The sequence below is a fragment of the Malurus melanocephalus genome, unplaced genomic scaffold, assembly GCF_030028575.1.
Source record: "Malurus melanocephalus ecotype Western Australia unplaced genomic scaffold, MMel_1.1 scaffold_228, whole genome shotgun sequence".
NCBI classification, from domain to species: domain Eukaryota; kingdom Metazoa; phylum Chordata; class Aves; order Passeriformes; family Maluridae; genus Malurus; species Malurus melanocephalus.
In genome coordinates this window covers 426,266-449,175 of record NW_026623460.1, presented here as the reverse complement: position 1 = coordinate 449,175, position 22,910 = coordinate 426,266, and the positions used below count along the sequence as shown (strand labels likewise).

Here is a 22,910-nt window from a genome sequence, read left to right as displayed (position 1 = left end):
ACTGATAGATTCTATAGCTCAAATTTTTAGCACTGAGCTCCTTTAATGTCAAATTCAACTCAAATATAAAACCCATGCTTTCTTCTGTATCTGCTTTAACATCTTTGCCTTTGTATGTTTCCAGGCTGGAGAGATTCACAGCTGCCTCTTCTTACATTGAGATTTGCAGATCTTTTCCTTCAAAGCATCTAAGATATGCAGCTCACACTGCAGAGTACTGAASAGTCAGGAAAATTTCATACAGTAACTTCATATTCACTCTTAGTAATTAAAAGGAAAAAGCTACACAGAGCCAACCACTGCAAACAGAAGTGACTTCTTTCTCCACTGCCCACAAAAACCATCGTCATTCCCATGACTCATCGTATCAGAATGCCCAAAAAAGAGTATATGGCTTAAACAGTCCTTGTTAAAATTACACATCTTTAAGCTCTATCAGGCTGGCTCCAGAAGATTCTCTTTCTTGAAAATGTCTCAGTACACTCCAGTTTTTGCAAAGCCTTACAATCAGCTGAGATATAGGAATACAGCGGTATTTTCCTCTTGGTACTTGTTCTGTATTCATGGTTAATGCAAATTAACAGTGAAATATGAACAGATAGTTCAGTAATGCTTACTGGGTTCAAGCAATCCCCTGCACAAGGAAACAGGATACCCTAGATGTCCCTAAGGAAAAGTCAACTACAACCATGGAAAATTCATGGGATAGCTAAGTTCAGGCAAAGCATAGAGCTGCTTCAAATGGGCACCAGTTTTAACAGACGCTTTTCCATCTATGGTTCTCGCGTAAGTTTTTTTTGTTCTTTTTTGTGTTCTAAAACTTGCCTCCATAGGCAAAGCGATCAATGCAGTAGCATAACTGTACATGCAAAGCTGTGGAGGTATGTCTATGTAAAGACTTTATTTCACTCTAAATTACTTTATCCTGGTAGCATAACCACAATTACAAAATAATTTACCTTAAGATCAACAGATTTTCTTTCAGCAGGAAGCTGCAATTGTTTACCACATATAAAAACACAATGGAAAAAGTGAATAAATATAAAAAACATTGAAAAAGTACTGAAAAAGGGACGACTACAAAAATTTGACCTTTTATATGGAATTGTCTTTGCAGACAACACTTTCCMTCTGAAATGTCCAGAGAGCTTATGACTTTTTATTTTGTCTGTTAAAAAAACTGTTGGAAGCCTTTGCTTTTTTTCCACTTTAATTCATTTTCGTATTTCACAAAACAAAGTAGGAGGCAGGCACACTCTAACTAAGGACTTGAGACCACATGATACTACAATGGCAAACAGTACACTAGAAATGCTCCTGCATAGGAGGCAGTGGGGGAGGAAGACTGGCTGATGCATTTGATAAATTTGTGTCTGTTTTGATGGGCACAAGTAATTTTTATTACTCATTACAAAAATCCTACCTGTACATAATAAAAAGAAAACACAAATGCTGACAGATTGTGCATTTCTTGGTAACTCTGGTTTGGACATTTATTTAAAGGAAGCACTGAAACAGGGAAGAGCAAACCCTGTGCACTTCAAACTCCAAGAAAAGTCTTGCATTTGACTTTGACCTGACAGAGGAACAGAAATACAGGATAAAAAATTTTCAACAACACAACTTCCCTGTCACGAGAGCTCACACTCCTGAATGGCAACCAGAAAAACCCAGAAAAAAGTAAGGTTTTAAGATACATAAAGAAATTAAAAGGTCAGRCAGCTCCTGCTATGGACAGAAATCAGGTCTTGAAGTTCTGAGACAAGCAACACTMCTTATTCTGCTTCAAGTCGAGGTAAGACAGGAAGAATAAGATTTCCAAATGCAGAGTCTTGAGTTATGAAGTATCCTGAGGAATGTGCATGTGCGTGCTGGAAAGAGAAAAGCATTTGTTAAAGCATAACTCCCTTGCAGCACTGACATGATTTAAGACTTCATGGCTTCTGCAGCATTAATTATTTATTTCTCCCAGTCTGCTCCTTAATTCTGATAGTCAAGATTCAAACCCAGCATTTTAGAACAGCCACATCAGAAAAGGGCCCATCAAGACAATTAACTCAGACATACTCTGTTGCTCTTTTCAGCCAACCCCATGGAGGTGGGGCAAATGAACTCCTGATTGCTCTTCTTTGCTGAGACCCCATGTTTCCATTCCCATCCATGAACAGCTTGCAAGTCTTAGTTTATGGCAGCTGCATAGGAGCTGCCAAGCATCCCACAAGCATTGCAGAGCATCCCACAACCTGAGGCTGCAGGTACAAATGACACGTGACCAGACACACTCCTGAACATGGGACACCAGCATTCTGCTCATGTGATGTAGATATGTTTGTTCACCTGAGGGAGGCAACTGCTGTAAGGGTCTGGAACACCTTGGTGAAATCCTACATACCCTTTTGCAGTTCAAAGGCTGGACCCCAGCCAGCTAGATGCTCTGCATATTCCTTCCCTCCACCAACAGGGAAAAGCCCTGCTGGATCTCAAATTTAGCCTGAGCCTGCAGTGTGCCCCTTGGAGTGATCATGGCTAACTGGCACAGTGGACTGCACCAGCAACAGCATGGCCAGCAGACCAAGGAGAGCTGTCTTGAGTTCAGTTTGAGATACAAACTGGAGGGAGCTCAACAGAGACACAAAGAGATGGGTTGTGGGGCTGGGTGCAGCTCTCTGTGCCTAAGGAGATGTTTAATCCTAACAAGGAAGACTTCACTTATGACATACAGAAATGCGAGAYACCTCATCTCTAAAACGGGCTTTTCAATATCTCTAGGAGCATGGCTGCYCTCTGAAGGGATGCACATCTAAAACAGAGCCAAGCTAAACTCTGATGGTATCAGCTCACCTGCAGTGCAGCCTTCTGCTGTGCTGCAATGTGCTGTTGCTCAGCATGATCACGGAAATCCTTATTCAGAGGTGATCTTGCAAGTGCAATGCTGCAAGAAAGAACAAGATGGCATGACACAGGCCAAGAYAAAACATGTGTCTTTGCCCTTCCAGCCATGAATATCAGGACTTCCTCAGCTCTCCAGTTATTTCACTCATGGCTTGACAATTGTTACTATTTGTAATTACCACTTGTTAATGTAAGAGAAAAAAAGAGTACACCTAGTGACCACAGATGAATCATTTCAGCCATCATAAACAGCTCCTGACAAACTAAACCTGTGGATTTTGCTCATGGGTTAAGTCGCACTGAAGCCAGTGAAACACTGGGATGCAGTGTTAAATAATGCAAGCAATTTCTAAAGGAGCTTTGTGCTTTCACCACTACTCAGTCACCGAGTGACTGCTCTGAACRACTGTGATAAACAGAAGCACTAACTAGAACTCTGCAGACTTCAGTATAAAAATAGCTCTTTGGTAGGGGGGGGCAGCAGTCCACTACCTATGATAAAGGAGTTTCCTACTGATGTTTACTGAAATAATGATCCCTTGATGATAGCTTGAAGTACCTAACACTGCCTTAGCTTATCTATCTCAGAGCAGCGTAAGATTTCAAATTAAATATTATTCATGTTTTTCTTGTCTTTTATATTTTAAGAGTTGTCTGCCTTCTTAATCCAAAAAGGAGACATAAAAAGCATCCCCAACTCTATGTAACTAACAGATGAAAATCGGGTGAGGGTTGCCCCTCGGAATTGTATCTCAAGACAATTCAAAACTACCTCTGAAAYTGTCACTGGAGACTGCTGCTGAAAATCCTGCTCTTACCAGTCACATAGACAAAAGTACAAATGACAAGGATTCCAAATTTGTCAATTGAACTTTACCAGCAGCTTCAATGTCAACAACTGATWTAGTAAAGCAGTTTTTGAGAAGCAGCCATGAAAAAAATCTTCAGACAAATCTGAATGCCTAAATGCCTAACAAAAGCTAAGTGATTCAGAGGATTGCTGCTTATGCAAGTATTGACATAAGCTTCACTGCTGGAGAAGAGTACTGCTTTATTTAAAATATATTGTTTTCAGTTATCTTGAAGGTATTCAATTTGTGTTTAATCTGTGCCCTTTAACTTTTCAATGTGATTCCTGCAGATAAGCTTAAAGCTTMACCATAAGCTGACATTTTTAAGAGAGGTCTTTGTTCTCTGATACAGGATTTTCACATGCCAAGGCCAGAAACCAATTAACTCATTCACCCTTATGCTGTCCATGCCACTCTTGTGTTTCAGGTACATCAACCTCTTTCAGTCAAGTTTGCACCATTTTTCTGGGCTCAATTCTGATAACTCTGYAGTCCAAGAGCTTTGGCACAACATCAAAAAACTGTCAGCCTCTCAAAGATCACACATCAGCCCACCATGCCAAAGCAGAGAGTCTGACTGCTGCAGTGTAGGTTCCAACCCATGCCCACCTTCAAAATTAGTAATTCTAATTCTGGTCACCAGAATACAGTGTTATATTTCTTTACAGAAAAAAAAAAAAGAGTAAACAAGCACTCCCTGAAACTCAGACTTGTAAGAAAGTACAGGAAATCTGCTGCCAGAAGTTGTAAATAACAGTATGATATTCTGATTTTCTCATCAACAATTTTGATCAAATAATAACCACATACAGTTATTATTAATAACTTCATACTTCACTCAGAAGGTCTAAATCAGACTTTTTCAAGTATTCTGCATGCTTTTTGACATTATGAAGGAATTAAAAGTGGCATGGAATCTCTCTGGAAAAAGACATGGGCAGCAGACTGTAACCAGAGTATCTGACTCTTGTACAGGTGTTGMAGGTTACACTGTGTTTAGAATACAGCACTGTACTAACTTCATGGTAACCCCAAAGTTTAAGGATCTCAATTTCTCCACATAAATTATTGTGTGACTTCCTAGTCTATGACAAAAATCTGATCTTCTGTCTTGTATGGGAAATATCCCCATACCAACTCTTAAACTCAGATTAGACGATTATGGTGTGGAATCATCCTTACAACACAGCATCTTTTACAGGATTATCTGMAGTATCATAAACTGGCTTTGTCTTRCATMTAGGAAGTTTCAAGAATAACTCACTCCTGCTGTAATTGGTCTTTTCTAAGCACACAGAATCCTGAACCTAATGGTCTGCTACTTCCATTGCCCAGAGCATTTCTGCTTAATAATTAAATGTTTTGTCAGTGTCTGCTTCATGATTTTTCTTTATGATAGACTGTAATACACTTGAGTAAGCGTATCTGCTTCTCTCATTCTCAAATGAGAATTATGTAAGCCAAAATTCATGCTATGTAAACAATTTTAAATACTAGTATGTTCCTAAAGAGCAATGTCCCTCTGTCTTGTTATTAAAGATGGTCAGAAAATACTTCTGTTAAGTACTTGTGTAAGTTTACAGCTCACTAGCTGCTTGTTTCTTTCCCTTGATGTAATCAGTGATTTACAAACAGGTCTAAGAACATAAAATACCTGGCTCCAGGGTGATTTGTGGAAGACTGGTTTTGCATAAGTAACTTTCTCTTCTCCTTGTCTAGTTCTGCCAGGATTGCAACCCTATTTTTATTCTGGAAACCTGGTGAAAATGACAGAAAAATATCAGAGATATTTATTTACTCTGTGGCCCAACCCAAACCCTTTGGAATTAGAATCCCCTGTACAAAATTACTCTAAGATAAATACACTAATCTTCAAAGCTTTGTACCCATTTGAAAAGGCTATTAATAAACAGGCCTCATTTTTCCTTTTCTCATTTTACAGCATGCAATAACTTCCATAAGCTATCATGCATATTGATAAGTTTTAAAATAGAGGTTTGTAACTCAAGTTAGATCCTGTCTCTTCCCAAGCCATCAGGGTATCATGAGGGTACACGATCAAATACCTGCCTTCCAAAAAAATAAACTTACCTGAATCTAGATTAAAAATGTAGTCATTGAAAGTTCAACAATATTCAACATTAAGAATGCATTAATATATTCATGAGGCCTAATCACTCCTGTCAGTGAACTTGAACTATAACACAAGTATAACATATATAACAGGTAAGAATAAGCTAATCACTAATATTGCATATTTGTTTATACAAATGTCTTTCATTAATCTATGCAGAAAGCTTTAAACAGGTAAGGACATACTGATGTCTTTACCTATAAACACCACCTTTATTCTGAATACAATCAAATACTGGAATAAAGAAGCAAAATTAAACTATCATACTGTCTGTTGACAAAATAAAAACATCGCCTTCATGTACTTTGTTCATCATTCTCYCCAAGAGACCTTGAATACTAGCAAAGGGATCAGAAAGAGGGGTGACTGAGAGAATTTCAAAGTGCCCCAAGTAGCTGCCATCTACGTATTTTCCCATGTTGCCTTCTAAATACAAACATGGCAAAACTGTTGTACCTACACAGGACTCYTACATAATAAAGAATCTCACTGCAGGCCTCAAACAAACGAAATGCACAACTCCCTGCTATTGCCCAGTATGCCTGAACAGCACAGCTGAGGACAGCAGCTTCATAGTGACTCTCACAGGGTTTTATGCCACCAAGGACACGCCTCACRTCAGGAATACACACTTTCTAAATCTCTAATTTGCTGCTGCTCTATACATAACAAGTTATGACACCGTTATTAAAATAAAAGAGATATGAAAGTCAAGTTATCTCCTTTATTTTCTCCTCACAAAAAAGTCAACGATTGCCACTGTAAATGCTGCGTGCTGTGCCCCTACCCTGAGTGCTGTCTTAGTGACAGCACTAAAACATGGTAGCCCACAAACTGTTAGGAAGGTCAGACATGGTAACTCCTAAGCAGAGTATTAGCATGTCAAGGCAAAATCATCTATTTTCAGTGGCTGCACTCGAAGTTCATCCTATTTGACTGACCTTGTGTTGGTGTCCAATTACATAATCCAGTATTCATTTCATCTGCAYGGCTCAGTGAAGGAACAATTACCAGATAGAAATCTTCAACTCCAAATAACAATTTGGATCTGTACTGCCTTGGTATCGAACCCTCACCTTTTTCTTCTACCATGCCTAACATACACACCCATAAACATCGATGTCTGAAGAGTTCTTGAAAGGAGCAGTCTTTTGATTTTATTGCACTGCAGTTTTATGTAAGGTCACTCACAATAATTTTGACATTTTTAATACATTTTTTATTGCAATTACTTAATTGGTATTTTTCTTTCCACTAATCTCTCCTTCCCATGTGGCATTAGCTCCACTTAAAATCTGTTTTGTAAGAATATTGGTTCAGGTCTTGGATGTTTCTCTGCTCTTCCAGTATTGCACACTACCTCTTTTTTTGAAGGCCATGCAGTTGCAATGAATCTGAAACATTAAAACACAGCTGAMATACAAAGGCTGAGAAATCTTGCCAGGAAGCTAGGCTTTAAGATTTYGGAGCTGCAGCTAGCCCAGACTTTACTTTCTTGTAAATTCTGGAGACGATGTGTGGATAACATGACTGAAGCACCTCTAAGAGAATCTGATCTGAAACAACCAAGTCTATATGCTCATTCTGCACAATTTTAAYAATTTAATAACTTTAATTAAAAACCTTTATACTTAACATACTAGTCAGCACCCTTCTGCTACTGCTTGCTTATCCTGAGCTGCATACATCTAACTGCATGCTTGGAGTTCAGAAGATATGATAAATAATGAAAGAAAAAAGGAGACTACTTTTTAAGGTAAGTTGTTGTGATCTAAAAAAATAAAGATTAAATATGCTTAAATTTATCATGAAGCAGATGGTATGATTCAGAAAAGCCTGAAACATTTTAAACGCTGCTTTTAAACTGTGATCAGAAACTGTAGAAGATTCTGTCTTCTATTTTGGGTCTTGTTACAGTATCTTATGGCAGGAACTCTAGCAGCATTCAGAAGTAACCCAAGTATTYTTTTTTCTTGTATCTCTACTAAGAGCTTTGTAGTGAGATTTTTGGGTTTTTTGCTGTTTATTCTTAAGTAATATTTTCCACTAGAATTCTGACAGAGACCACCAGCAACCTGCTGTGCTGAAAAAGTAATTTGTTTAAGAGAATTTGTTAATGGCAAAGAGAGAAAAGCCTGCTTAATAAAGGGGAGAAGCACATTCAACATATACATGTTAGTATCCCTTGGCTGAGATATGTGAAGTTCCTGCASGTATTTTAAACTCTTTCAAAATGTAAAGCAAAGCCTGTTTATTTAAAGGTTAACAATGGAAGGGGTGGAACATAAGAAATCCATTTTATAGAGGAATTCTGGCATCCTTATAAAGTAACTAACCGTATCTGGCAGTACATAAGCAAGACTTTCATTTAGATTGCTGCTTGTCCAGGAACCCAAAGTGCTCTCATGAAGACCAACTTGAAACTCCTACAGAAGTTTCCCACTTCAATGATAAATAATTTTTCATCTGCAGATTTGTCTGTTCTGCTTTCTATTACTAAAAATGTGGACATGCAAAAATCAAAAGCCATCCTTAGTACAGATCACATTCTCACATGTGAAAGTATGTGCAGATTTTCAAACACAGGAACTTCCTATAAAACTTTAAATTTAGACTTCCCTGGACTGTGCTGAGTTGCACTAATATTTTCAACAGTTTGAATACTGCAGATTATTATTTTCTCCTTATGTCATGAGTTCTGACACAAAATGACCTGTTAAAGGCAACTAAATAGACTAATGACAGTGTCAGATGTCAAACTGAGCACCTAGATCCTCAGATTACTCTCTAATGTAGCAGATTCAGGACATTTTAAACTTAAACCTTTCTGACACCTCTATTTCTGGGATCAAACATTGTATTTGTACAGGAGTTGAATAATTACTTGCACTTATTTTCTGCACATAAAAGTAAGAAAGAGAAAGCTGGAGTCTTGCTGAGTGATACTGGTAGCTTTAAGAGCTCAGAGCAAGCTTCTCTCTTTAATCTAATCCTAACACCTCATGCTACCACCCTGTCTCATCCTATCTCTGTCAGTTAGTTCTTCTAACTAACTCTCATGGCAAGAAACAGCAAYACCTTTACCTACTTTTAAATTTTTACTTTTCACTGATGATCTTTCCCTTGATCTGTTGATTGCTTCAAATTCACAGCACAATGAAGATTTTTCTAAGACACATTATTTATCATTTGTCCATAARCCTGTAACAGCACAAAAGAGCCCTCCACTACTTTTGTGTTCAAGGTAGACTTTTACTTGGAAAATGTATTCAAAGCTGATGCAAGCTCCAAGCTCTGAACATTGAAAGGAACTGCATATTGTCCTGCCTATTCTATTCAGACAGAATTTAAAGCAATTTCTTTACTGAAGTGCATGTTTCTATAAATTGTTTCTATAAATTCAGCACTCATAAAGTGACACAGCAACCTCTTAAAAAGCAGAACACTTATTAAACACACACCACTTGGGAAAAAAAAGGAGTAATTCTATTGTGCTGTCCTCTTCTGCTTATGATGACTGGTATCTCAAAACATCATCTAACAGTCTGCTGCACACCAAAACTCACAGTAACAATTMACATTTGGACATGATTTCCTACACTTTGCGTGACAATAAAACAAAAGGCATACTAGTTATTCAGTAAACTGATTTACTGAAAAATACATTAGTATTTTGTCTGTGCCTCCAGAACAGCTACATGCATAGCTGAATGCAAGTCATTGACAGCTTTATGGCTGCAAAGTTCTCAAGCACTTTGCTTACACACAGATCAGACTCAGATGTGGAACAGCAAAGCATAKAGATGATGAAATAATTCATTGCAGAATAGCACAATATACTTTTTCAGACTCAAGAGAACAGAGAGCTAAATCTAGCTGTTTAGAATGTGCTACATGCATGCATTTACATACCCTCAGGCCAAAAACAACTGCCATGATATAACGAGACTCTATAGAATTGCTACAGCTGGAAACCTAGAATTCTGTTCAGATTTCAAGAACTTGTTCTTCCAACATACCAGAATTCTTATTTTTTGAAAGATTCAGCCCTGTCTCAAGCAGGATCTGTATTTTTTCCACCTTTGGGGACTTAAAGAAGAATTCTGTCCTGAGCAGTTACATTTCTCTCATCTTAGAGGGCTTCCTCTAGGAGGACTCACACACAGAGTGGTTAATTCAGTTACACCCAAGGTGTGCTCTGGCCTTGCTGCACAGAAAGGCATTACACAGGAGCAGCCTGATGAAGGCATGGCTGCCTAAATACTGTGAAGTACTACAGCAGGAGCACCTGGAAGCATTTGCTGTAATTCAAAAGGTGACTTCTCCCCTCAAAGTGTACCATTCTTGTCTACGAGCTCATCTAGAGGACAATGCACAGCATGCTAGAAGATTTTCCATCCATTTCAAACGCCTTAGTCAGTCTCATGCAGTCAGTTCCATGTGGTAGTAATAAACTGAAGCAAGGCTTTTCATTCAGTTCTGCTTGTTTTCTCTGCACTCATATGCAGCTCAACAAAAGTGCTTTTCTAAAAGGCCAATGAATAAGAGTCTAGCCCACAAAATCTTAACTTTTCTAGTCTGAGTCTGTAGTCAATGGAAAACTCAAATTAACTCCTGACAAAATGCCAGGTACCCATTAAAGGAAATGCAGTAATTTGGTACAAAAAAATAACCATCACATTCTGCCTGTGTAGAAGGCTAATGTTTAATTAATCTTTACAGTCCTGCCTGAGTAAGCTGTACCATTCATAATCCTTCCAGTGAGAGTTTCAGTTAATTTCTATTCCTTTCGTCCAAGTAAAAAGAATGGATTGCTTGAACGGTACTAATATGTATGCTATGATGCAAGCTAAAAATGCAGGGTTTTTCTCAATCATTTTCACTACTAGACTGCATCTGGACAAGAAAGAAATCCTGAACTGTTGTTTATATTTATCTGCTCCTTTCTAATTTTCCTAATTGTACTATTTATAGGCTTATTTGGTAATTAAACTTGATAGTATCTCTTGTGTCCTTAGTGCAAACAATTYTCATACGATAATTACACAGCTCCTTTAGTGAGTCTCTAAATGCATCTCAAATATAAAAGCAGATTACCAGGCTCTAAATTATAAGAATGGAGTCAGGAGAGAAGCAAAGGCGTTCTGGCACTTAAACCCCATCTTATTGCTCAGTAAACCAATATATTTAAGAAAAAGCAGCTTTTAACTCTATGTGACAGCACTCTATTCCTTGCAGTGATGCTGACTTAGTATTCACAGAATAAAGCAAGATTTGCCATTAAGTACAAAAAATTTTCTCAGGGTTAAAATTTGCCAACAGACAGTTCTGCAATCTGCAGTACTCCTCTCTCAACACTTCACAAAATCTCACCAAGCATTCCAGAAACTACCTCCTTTTCATCAAGTAACAAGTCACATCTGTGTTCTGGACCCACAGGAGTCATGATACTTCACAACTTGAAGYATCATCCATCAACACCCAGCTTGGCAGGCCTGCTTGAGGAGAAGACGCAAACACGGTGTGCAAAAGTCTCCACTTGCTGGGGAACTGAACCCACAAYGTAAATGAAGGGCCACACCTGAGCAGCTTTTTCCTCGGAGGCTCTTCCATACATTTCCACTAAGGTTTCCAGAAGGCACCTCTAGATGGCGATTTAACACCCTTCTTCAATTTCAGCAAGTGACAGCCCCAAGAGCCTCAGCTCCCTCTAAAGCACCTGCATCACCAGGACAGATAGACCATTACTAACACTCCTACAATTTTAAGGCTGCAATTCAGATGCATCCTCGTAAAAAGGAACCATCACCGTTAGCATCACAGTTTTAACTGGCTTTTCCTCCCAGACCTGGCCACTTGATGACAGATATTACTGCCTGGCTCTTGCTATTTTCATCATGACTTTTGGCTGCTCTCTGGTGCTGAGTACAAGAGCTGCCAGTCATGTTCAATACCAAGTGTTGTAAGTGTGCGAAATAACCTTCAGAAAATGATCACTGTGCCACAGGCATGTGAGTGAGTATGACACTATGCTCAGTAACTCAGAGCACGCCAGCCATCAGYGGTTTTTTCCAAACATTTAATGTGTGTGTATCTTGTCCCAGAAGGACTGCTGCCATTCTGCTGCTTTCAGTCCCACCTCTTTTCCCTTTCTTCACCTTCCCATAAAAAAAACTTAGTTATAGTCACTTCACTGCCATTTTGCAGTCCTTTCCCTTGAATAGTTAGATTAAAACTCACCTTGTCCTGAAGGATTTGCTGCCATTCTTCAATTATCAGCCCTTGTTTTATTCAACTGGAGTTCAAATCTTTCAACCCCCACAAAAWTCTGAAAAATAGGCACAGTTTAATATGAACATACTCCTTCAAAAGGAGAGCTTTGATTTCATTCTGTTAGAGACTTTATAAATACGGCAACTGTTAAGAAAGCACAACCCAAACACAGTATATGCACTGCTTAAAATATAGAGTTCATATTGTTATGACTGAAACTTTCAGATTGAAATATCAAGTATTGTGATAAGTACTTCTTTACAGATTCTAGTAATTTCTATTAGCAGTAGTAGCAATTTCTCATAATTTCTATTCTCGTAAGAATAACTTTTAGAGTCATACATGCATTTTCCCAATTTGACTTCTTCCTGACAAGGTACATGAGTTGACACTTAAGAGTCACATCAAACCACTGTAGTCCTTAAATGCCTTGGAAGATCCCAGTTTAGGTCTAACTCAAGAGAAATTGATTGTTTGAAGACAGGCAATTTAAACCCCACAAACAATGCCAGCCAAAGTTGGCTGCAGCTGCGGCAAAACAGAAGGAGGCTTGCTCCTAGGCCATACATCACCTCGGGCCACCATCAACTTCTGTTTCCATCAAGGTGCCAGGCTGTAAAGTGCAGTGGCGAAGAGCTTTGGCTCAGCCAGGCGGAGCCGCGGACGGGGACCTTGAATCCTGCAGGAAACGCAAATGAGAAGTCACAACCAGACTTCCACAGGAGTCCGGGTCACTGTTACGCCCTGGACCTGTGGATCCCTGAGCAGCAACGCCGCAGTGAATTAACAACTCACAGACMGTATTAATTAAGCGCACTGGCAGCGGTCGGGACGGGTTTGTCCGAGCGGCGTGGATGGCTTGACCCAGTGCCGTAGCGGCCCGCGTCCCCCCACACGGCTCGGAATGGGCTCTCCCGCTCGCCTTTTCCCTCCCGCCCACAATGGATGGATGGATGGGCTCCCCGGCTCTCCCCAGCCCAGCGGCGATGCTGGCCCTAGCCCGGCCGGCCCGGGCCCGGTGCCGGTAGTCCCGCCCGCCACGCACGCACCTGCCCGCGGGCTCGGCTCTCCGGCTCCTTGTGGCCCCTCAGCTCGCCCTCCCCGCAGCGCAGCCGCGCCGCCCCCGCCCCCTGCTCGTGACGCGGCACCGCGCGACGGCGCCCGCGCCTCTCCTCGCGCTGCCCGCGCCCGCCTCTCTTCCCGCGGCCTCCCTTCCCTGTTCCCGCGCCCGCCTCTCTTCCCGCGGCCTCCCTTCCCTGTTCCTCTCGCACTTCCCGAGCCCGCGCCCCGCTGGCTCTGCCCGCGCCCGGAAGGGTCGGGCCTGTGCGCATGAGAGGGTTGCGTTCAGCGGTCAGGCTGTGTTTGCCTGCCCTGCGGCTCCTCATTGGCATCGCCTGGGCACGGCAGGGAGCGGGAGGTTTTCATGCTGGGATCACGCTATGGGGAGTCCGGGCAGCACCGCGGCTAAATAGTGAAAAAAAACCCACGAGTGAAGGGAAGGGCTCACCGAACCAATGTCCGAGATTCCGAGTCCAACCTGTGACCCAGCACCACCATGTTTACAGTGGCACTCGGTGCCACATCCAGTCATTGTTTAACACTTCCAGGGACGGTGACGCCATTAACTTCCTGGGCAGCCCATTCCAAAGTCTAATCACCCTTACAGGGAAGAAATTCTAATGTTCAACGTGAACTTTGCCTGGCGCAGCTTGGGGTTGTGTCCTCTTGTCCCTTTCATTCTAATTTTTTTTTAAATCACTGCCATTCAGCTTGTGTTGGAACACAGYAGCAATATTTACCATGAATTCCAGAAAGGTTTGTTCATGGAACTAGTGCACAGTTTGCTTTTGGAATGTCAATTAACAGCTGTATAGGTAAGAGTACCTGATAAAGTGATCGAGTCTGACCTGAAGGATAAAYCTTAGTGTTAAAACGGCAATCTGAGACTTACTGGTTTATGTCCTCACGTTGAAAATACTTCCGTTTGAATCAAACCAGACGGAGTAGTGATTTGAACTGTGGATTATAACAGCTGTAGCTGTGATTGTAAATCGATAAAACCAATTATTAAGCACTGCTATAAATGAATAAATAATTAAAAGACTGCATACAGATGGGGCCAACACTGACCTCCTTGTAACCAAAAATCATCACCTAAGTAAGTTTTCTATGCMGGGTTTTTTTAAGGCGCTAAACACTTTTCATGAAATAAAGGCCCTTTTTCTTCTTTAACTGAATTTAAGGAAATGTAGGAAATCAGTTACTTTTTTATTATTTAGTTCAAGGTGTCTRTGTAGACATGCATTTACTGAAGGATATTAATATTAAAGTTTTGATGGAGTATGTAACAGGCACTTCTGAGCAAATGACATTTCCTTACAGGAAGGGTGATATTGGATGTGGTAGTCAAACCTTCTGTACACTGCAAATAATTTCATCTACTTTCATCAAATGCTAGAAGTCCATAACCTCATCACTCTTCAGACCTCATGTGAAAAAAGGGCTTATTAAAAACTGTTGGTTTAGCTATGATGGACTTCTTTATAGGTAAAAACAGATGAAGGATGTACATGGTGCTAAATGTGACACTAATTCATTAGCTTGGACAACCAAAAACATACTGAGATATTGAAAGCAATTAACAAGTAAGATCTGCTGCAGCCAGCTTAACTTAATAAAGAAATAAATTACATTTTTGAGAGTGTACAGAATATATAAAAATCCTGTCAGTCTCTATAATAATGGATTWATTTGTCTTAAAATAGCATGCCTTGGTATGATACACATAGATCCTATCAGAACGGCAATATTCTGCGAAATAAGTATGCTATTTGTTCTTGCATTTATAGTTTTTAAAGACTCACTAAGTGCTTGACCCTTGTAAAACTAAACAAGTTTATGTCTCGAAAATTGTGATGTCCAGATGTGGAATTTAGTACCTAGACTGTTTGCCTGGTAAAAGCAGTATGTGGGTATGCGTGTGTGTTTGTGTAGGGGTGTGTGTGCCTGTACCCAAACCAGCAGACAATCTCAGGGAGTTTTCTGTTTGCTTTAAAGCCTGGTTAATTAATACTGTGGGAAGCAAACATTGCCACCTTTCCCACATATTCGTATTATTGTAAACTGTTCTATATGCATGAACAGCTGACTGAGCACCTGCCCTTCTGATTCTTTTTGGTATTGTTTTTTTGTTTTGTTTCATTTTGTAATTTCTCATTTTGCCTTGAGAAATGTCATATGTGCTAATTTTTTTCTCCCTTTTAATTATTCTTCCTTGAATGATCGGCAGACCATTTTATCTAGACATTTTGCTTGCAATCCTAAACTGCTGAGAAGCATGGTGAGAGAAGAGCAGCATAGCACCCACGCTAATAACCCTACCTGGTGCATTTCTCTTTGTTGTCRTGGCAGGACTGATGATGTAAGGGATTCTAAAAMGTTGCAGTTTGAGGCAGAGAAGCCTAGCTGCTCGGCTTCTCTTTACACAGCTAACACTGGTTAGAAGAATTAATTAGTGGACAGTGGTCCTTAATTAGTGGACAGTGGTTGGGGATCAAGAAAGAAAGGTAACAAATGAAGAAGCAGCAGGGCAAGGAGAAAGAATCATCAGCATGGAAACTCAGATGAAGAAAAGTTGGGACTCATTAATTCTTTGTTTATGTACAAGTGTGGTGAAAATTTATTATAGTAGAAACTTTCAGCATCTCTACAGAAACATGGTCATGCCTCAGTCAAAGGATCCCTTGGCTTTGGGAGGTGTTTCATATCAGTATAATATCAATTAATTTCCTCCTTGGGTTAAAGAAACAGGAAGAAATGTAGCCCTTTAAAGGAATGGTATCTAATATCTCATGTGTCAGAATACTTTCATTTTGCCTGAAATTCCTCCTTCTAGTGTAGCATAAGCAAATAAAAAAATATAAATAAAGCATTTACGGCATGTCTGTTGGAAAGCCATTACAAAATCTTCGGTTTAAAAAGAGGCTGTTTTTATATGCAGCCTCACAAATCTTGCCATGCTGTTCCTTGAGGCGATAAAATGCTGTTTTTCAGGCTYGCTGTTCTTATTATCTTGGAGTAGAGGAAGCTGTGTATCCCAAACAAAAGCAGTGTTGAATGTAATCCTGAATGAACATAAACCGCAGTATTTCAGAATGACCATGGGAGCTCGATTCACTATAGGCTGAGATAAAATAGTGATTTACACATTGGGGACTTTTCCCTGTAAGTGATAATAGTATGTGCACGATGTCTCCTGGGCTTGAACCATGATCTTCCAGAGTGCTTTTATTTCCATAGTGCAGTGCTACTCCTACAGATCCATCCTAATTTTATTTCTTTTGATTTATTGCATATGTGGCAAAAAAAAACCCTTCAAATAAAATGTGTTTTGAAGAGTCTTCAAGCATTTTAAATTGGTTGGGTTTTTTTTTTTTAAATCCAATTGTGTAAAGGTACTGTATCCATAGTTAGAGCCTTTCTCCTTGACTAGATTTTTGATTTTTCATTTTATAGCCATTTAGCACAGACTTCCACTTTGTAGCACAAATATCCTGTGTTTCCCCAATCCTGTTCATGGCACCCCCATCAAACCTGACAGCTTTGAAGGCTTTTAATGCAGCAAAAGCTTATGAATTATGAATTAGCTTACATGTGTGCACGAATGCTCACATGTTGTGTGCTCTTGACTTGAAACTGATCCTATCTCCATAAAGAGTCAATGCGCATGTGCATAGGATTTACAGTCAAGTCAAAAGCCTGCCCTCTCCAGTCTTTGCAGTACAAGACATGAGGTCTAAAAGCATACGGAAGGACCCTTTCTGAAAAGACAGTTGCATTTTGGGGATTTTTACATCTTCTAGAAAGGTCTTGTTCCATACTAGTTTCGTATGTGCCTATGTGCAGGCAAACACAAACATTATCCTTGCCAAGGTAGACCACAGTGGGGAAAAAATAATACAGTTGAGAAGAGGCTGTTGACASCATGGAAAAAAGCTTTTACTGCTCTTGACCTGTCAAACCAGCCAGTATGTCTGTTGTGGCCTCGAGCCTACCTTATTGTTTGTACTGTCTGGAGTGTACTATCAAGAATCCTTGAATTCAAGTGATGAAAAGCAGGTGGGYTTTACATCTGGTCTAGTGAATAAATATAACATGAAGTTAACCTCCTGATATTCATTGTAAATGCTGTTATTTTATGTCTCATTATCTGGACAAGAAGATGAAGATGCATTACAAAAAGTATGTTAAGAAACAACTGAGAGTCCTTTTCAGGCTCACACCGAGCACTTACAAAGCCATCTGCCATTATAAAAACATCCTGGGTGGTTTTACTAGAGTAACTGGCATTCCAGATAAGAACAGCAGCACAAGATAGGTGCTTCCTACCTTTAAATTTGTAAATAGATTTTTCTGCACATCATCCGTGGATCTTTTCTTTCCCTGTTTATCCTAGTAAACAGTCCTACCTACGAGGTAGCCTGCAGACTTTGATTTCAGTGACAGAGTCAGAACTATTTTCTTCAGAAAAAAAAACATGTGATATTGGTGTCCCTTGTCTTGATTTGTGAGATTCATGATCCCAAAATTGACCATTTGTCTTGTTGCTCAGTTAGCATTACACWCATACTCCTCTGTTTCATCTTGTTTCTGAGCTGAAATGATATAAACATAATAAATAGATAGATAAATTTTGCTTGGAGCGCATGCCAGTTTTTAAAAGGTAACTTGGATTGAGATGTGGACATTGAATACCAGTCTCTTTTCAGCCTGACACTGATTTTGGTTTTTCATTGCGTATTTTATTCTGGTTGCATGTTTCATGTGCTAGACGGTTTTAGCTTGGTCGATGTTTAATGAAAGAAAACAATCAATATATTTGTCAAGAAAAATACTAGTCATAAAATTATACCACCAAACTGGAAAAGGATACGTAATTTCCTTAATACTCATAATTTCCTAGCAGAATTACGGTTTTTAATTTAATTTTTTAATTTATTAGAAAATAGACACTTTCCTTCCTCAGTTTTTGGCAGTACTCTTGTGTCTGCTGTTGGGAGCCAAATGATCACATGCTGATACATTTAGAGGTTCCTGTTTGTGCATAGAAAACGATTCCTACAAGAAGTCAGCCACATAGCATACCCTTCTTTTCTGTTTCATTTTATGCCCAAGAGATTTGGAGTTCTTTATGACCTCTGTTCATAATGTGTGATTAGTTGTAACGAAAGTACAAGATTTGTTCCTAACTCTAATTTCATATTCAATGTTCTATCTTCTTTTTGAAGTTCAAATCTTGAAAATAACTACATAACATTGTCATCTTCCATGTTAAAGAAAAATAGAAATGGGTTTCTCTTATGGCTGAAGAGGAAACTAAAAGCTCACCCTAGTCTGTGATAYGAACTCACAGAGAATACAGCAAAGGCCAGACAATTGTACAGATTTTTAAGGTTACACATTTAAAGTACAATCTATTTTAGAGTATGATTTATGGTTTTTGAACTCTTCTCATAGAGCATAGAATGGACTGGGTTGGAAGGGACCTTAAAAATAATCCAGTACCAACCCCCCCCCCCCCGTCACAGGCAGGGAACCTTCCACTGGAACAGGTTGCTCAGAGCTCCATCCAGCTTGGCCATCTCCTAATTGTTCAGTTTCATAGTTTGCATCTGCTATCTAAGGTACGTATCGCAGTTAAACCTAGATTGCTSTCTGTACAGATCCTTACAGACTTGGTACTCACTGCAATCAGAGGAAGACAGACATGTCATTAGTCATTAAGACAGTGTTAGATTGCCTATCCATTTTGTTTTGGTTTTCGAAAGTGTGTTAATTGTCATAAATTACATTGAAGTGACCTAGTGTCGACAGTTAGCCAGCTTGACTTTACAGCATGCTATGTGTTGGAATTCTGAAATTTAACATAACTTTAATAACCCGATTTAGGAATACCACCATAATAATCAGCAATCGCCATTTTCCAGTGTAACCGCTCTTCCACTAATGTCTTCTGAACTTTTTCCARCCAGATTTCAACTTACTTGTATTCACAGGTGCACAAATATTCCTATAGTTTGCATATACTGATCCAGTTAGTTATTTGAAAATGTTTCTAAGTATTCTGTGTCAGATGCAATTAGTAAGGATGACATAGCAGAAACAATTTGGATAACACAGATAAATGTAACTAATGAAGAGGCATATATTGCCCTATCACTGGAAACTAGACTAATAAGTGGATCTCTGAAGCTTGGAACTTTATCCTTTTATACAGGATAATTGAGAGGTCACCTTACATAACCTCAGAAATCAGACATCTGTAGCAGCACTGAATCATTTAGGCTGTAAGGGACATAGGGAGGTCTCTGTCCAATCTCTTGCTTAAAGGGTCAGAGGGTCACACATGAGATCACACCAGATCGTCCTGATAATCTCCAAGGATGGAGACTGCACAATTTGTCTCTGCAACCTGCTCTGCCTCTCAGCTGTCTTCAGGAGGAAAAATGTTGTCCCTAATGTCCATCAGGAACTTYCTGATTCAACTGATGTCCTTTGCCTCTTGTCCTCCTGCTGTGGTCTGCTGTGGTGAGTCCAGTTCCATTTGCTCCACCCGCTCCCTATGGGATGCTGGAGGATGCAATCAACTGTCCTTGAAGCTGTCTGCTTCATCCAGGCTCAAAAAGCCTCAGCCCCACAGCTGCTGCTTGCAGATGGTCAACCATCTCAGTGCTCCCCCTGAACTTTGCCCAGTTTGTCAGCATCTTGTATAAATATCCCATAATCACAGGATCTCTGATAAGGTCTAATAAGTGCCAAGCAGAGACTGATAAACCTTRTCCTCGATCTGCTGCCTGTGCTGCTTGCTTTTTAGGTGGCCTGGATACCACCTGTCTTCTTTGTTGCAAGAAAGCAGCAGGCTTCTGCTCAGCTTGCTGCCCACCAAGCCAAGGTTTAATGAGTAGAAGGTCATTTGTACTTGCATAGAGCTAGGATAGCCCCAGGCTTCCAAACTTTGGAAGGTGTTTGCATCCCTGACAGGTTTCTTTTGGAAAAGGATTAAGCTGGAAACACAGCTGAGGGAAGATCCTAAGGGAAAAGAGAGGAAGAGCTCTCAGTAAGTCCTAAACCAAAACAGAAGGGAACCAGTTCCTGAGCAATGTGGCAGATACATGAACCTGCCTGCTGCTTTATCACCATAGTGTCCACTTAAGATTTGGATAGTCTAAAAGAAAGTTGGGATGCATGTATTTATGCTGGTAGTTTGCATTGCTTCCTTTTCCTGATAGATAAATAGGTTGTTTCTGAAGTGTAATGAACAGGGAATATTTCACAGCCTCCTTCTCGCTGGAGCCTGCACTTGGTTTGGACTTTTGATTTTTACTGGAGTTCAAATGTTATGTAATATTTAGTAGTTATTTATAGTAATGATTGATTTTTTTTCTCTTATTTTCCCCCTCTGATAAATAGCMTGTCTTTTTGTAATGACAGTTCACAGTGTGGTGTTCTCATGGTTGTCCTGCTTCGTGGCATCTGTAAAACTTGGTAACTTAGCTTTAGGTATTGGTAGTGCCCTTTTGATTTCAATGGTCTGTTCTCCCCAGAAAAAGCTAAACACAAGTGAAGTATTTACAGCATCCAAGTCTTATCTGGTCACATGCCTGTATGTGTCTCTTCATATATTTATCTGTAGCTGGAAGGGATTATGGACTTTTTATAGTGATACATCACTTTCCCCAGTAGCACATTACTCTGACGCCTAATTAATGTTGAGCAAATTATTTTGAAAAATATAATTTATCAGCCAAATTTAGCTGCTTTATGTGCTGAGGGAACATCTTAGACCGGACTATGATTTTTCTCCTACTTATTAGTTATTCCGAAGTCATCAGCACTTTTTCCATATTGTTAAAATGGGGATAGATCACTGAATTTTTGTAATGCATACACGCTGTTAGATTTGCACGGGTCGCTTCATCAGGACTTGATACATCATCTTTCAGCTCTTTTCAGCACGACGTAACATTCTACAACAATGCAATCTCTAAACGTGAGATCTCTGCGGTAAAAGTAGACCCACGACATCAGAGAAAGCATGTTTCTGTGCAGGCCTGGTGTGCAAGACATCTATGTGTCCACTTGCGGTCCAYTCCCACCGCGAGGGAGTCCCGGAGGCCGGGCCTTGTCCCTCTTGTGCCCGGCTGGGGTCGAACCTGCACCGCAACCAGCCGCTTTACAACTTTCCCTTCAAACATGAGCGTAGTTTGAGGTCGGCGAACTGAGCCTGGAAAAATCGAGGAGCTGGATTGCTTTTCTGGCACTTTACCCAACAACGCCGCAGYCCGTGGTGGCCGTCGGGGCCGCTCGGTGGCGCGGAGCTTCCCCCGGCCCGGCCCTGCCGGGGCTCCGCGACTCTCGATGCCTCCACCGGCCCGGCCGGGGCTTCGCGGGTCTCGATGTCTCCCCCTGCCTCCTCCCCACCCCGCCCCGCCCGGCTGGGCCGGGTGGCTGCCGGGGGTGGTGCCTGTGTCCCCGGCGCCGGGTAGGGAGGCCCGCGCCCTCCGCTGGCGGTCCGAGCCCGGCCGGGCGGGGAGGGGCGGCAGGTGGCGCGGATGGCGCTTTGCAAAGGGGCGGGCGGTGGCGCAGGCGGATGCTGCGCTCGCTCCTCCTCCTCCGCCGCAGCCGTCGCCTCCTGCTCCTCCTCGTATCGGAGCGGTGGCGGGCAGGCTCTGGCCGCGGCCCCGCAGCTCCTCGCCGAGGCGGCGCGGCCTCTGCTCCCTCCCTCCTTGCCTCGGTCGCTGCCCGGCCCCGGCGCGATGTCGGGCGGTGCGGCGAGCGCCCCTAAACCCCTCCCGTCCTCCGGGCCCAAGTCGCTGCGGGAGATGCCGCATCCCCTGGCCACGTCCAGCAGCGAGGAGATGGGGCCGGCACTTACCCCCAGCCCCGACCTGCTCCTGCCCCGAAGCATCGCCGACAAGGTACGGCCCGGGGGAAGGGGGCGCGGCATTTGAGGGGGCCTCTGGTGTTGAAGGAGTCTCTGCATTGAAGGAGAGCAGGGAGAAGGGTTGTGTATGTCCTTCCCTGATACATCCCCTTTCCCGGCTTCGTCTCCCCGCCGATGAAGCCCTGGGCGCTGCTGACATCTATTGCAAGAGCCCAGAGCGGCCCCGGAGGGAGAAGACAATCCTATCCCTTGCTGCGAGGTACCGGCTGGGACACTGGTGGTCGCGCTGTCATCAGAGGGTTGCGAGAGGCGATATTTTTCTTACTGTGTCTACCTGTGGCTCATACTGTCTACAGATCGGTGTAAATTTTTGCGGAATTGCTGCAGCACCTTTGCTRCCTCCTTCTTGTAGCCGTCACCGAGAAGGCTTGGGGCTGACATTGTTTCCTTATCATCAGCTTGTCTGTGATTGTCCTTTTCAGGCTGAACTCCTGCTCACTTCTTCCCAGTACTAATACAGACAGGGTATCTATGCGTGTTTGCCTTCCCTAGCTCTGGCATATGTTCACAGGACACTAGTGAACTCTGTCAAGTGCTTCCCCGTGGTGATAATACGGTAGTGGCAGTACAGCACTGCTGGTGCATTAGCTATGCTTGCAAGAACTTGGTATCTCTGTAGACAAGACTTCCTGACGTTTTTTGGGTAGGATTTCCTGGGAGCAAGAGCTGCAAGGAGTGATATGGGCTCGAATATCACAGCTGGTTTGTGTGTACAGGGTGTTACTGAGTTGCTGGTGTCAAGAAGTGCTTCTTCTAT

The 22,910-nt window shown here is 41.4% G+C and overlaps 2 protein-coding genes across 3 annotated transcripts in view; one reads left to right on the top strand and one right to left on the bottom strand.

The window, feature by feature from the left end:
* Positions 1 to 311: 311 nt before the first annotated feature.
* On the bottom strand, positions 312 to 13,283 carry INIP (INTS3 and NABP interacting protein). Of its 2 annotated transcripts, none has more exons than XM_057374553.1 (6): positions 13,200 to 13,283; positions 12,723 to 12,829; positions 12,118 to 12,205; positions 5,398 to 5,500; positions 2,842 to 2,932; positions 312 to 1,871 (listed from the first exon to the last, which is right to left on the bottom strand). In XM_057374553.1, the coding sequence occupies exons 3-6, from the start codon at positions 12,140 to 12,142 to the stop codon at positions 1,776 to 1,778; spliced, it is 315 nt and encodes a 104-aa protein (XP_057230536.1). In that variant the 5' UTR covers positions 12,143 to 12,205; positions 12,723 to 12,829; positions 13,200 to 13,283; the 3' UTR covers positions 312 to 1,775. The 2 variants fall into 2 exon arrangements, with proteins under 2 accessions (XP_057230536.1, XP_057230537.1); XM_057374554.1 differs by lacking the exon at positions 13,200 to 13,283 and adding an exon at positions 12,946 to 12,969.
* An 8,544-nt stretch (positions 13,284 to 21,827) lies between these two features.
* Positions 21,828 to 22,910, top strand: part of SNX30 (sorting nexin family member 30) — a 47,267-nt gene continuing 46,184 nt past the window's right edge. Inside the window, exon 1 of the mRNA XM_057374563.1 lies at positions 21,828 to 22,127. Coding sequence (XP_057230546.1) covers positions 21,966 to 22,127 — 162 coding nt within the window. The 5' untranslated portion in view covers positions 21,828 to 21,965. The remainder of the gene's footprint in view (positions 22,128 to 22,910) is intronic.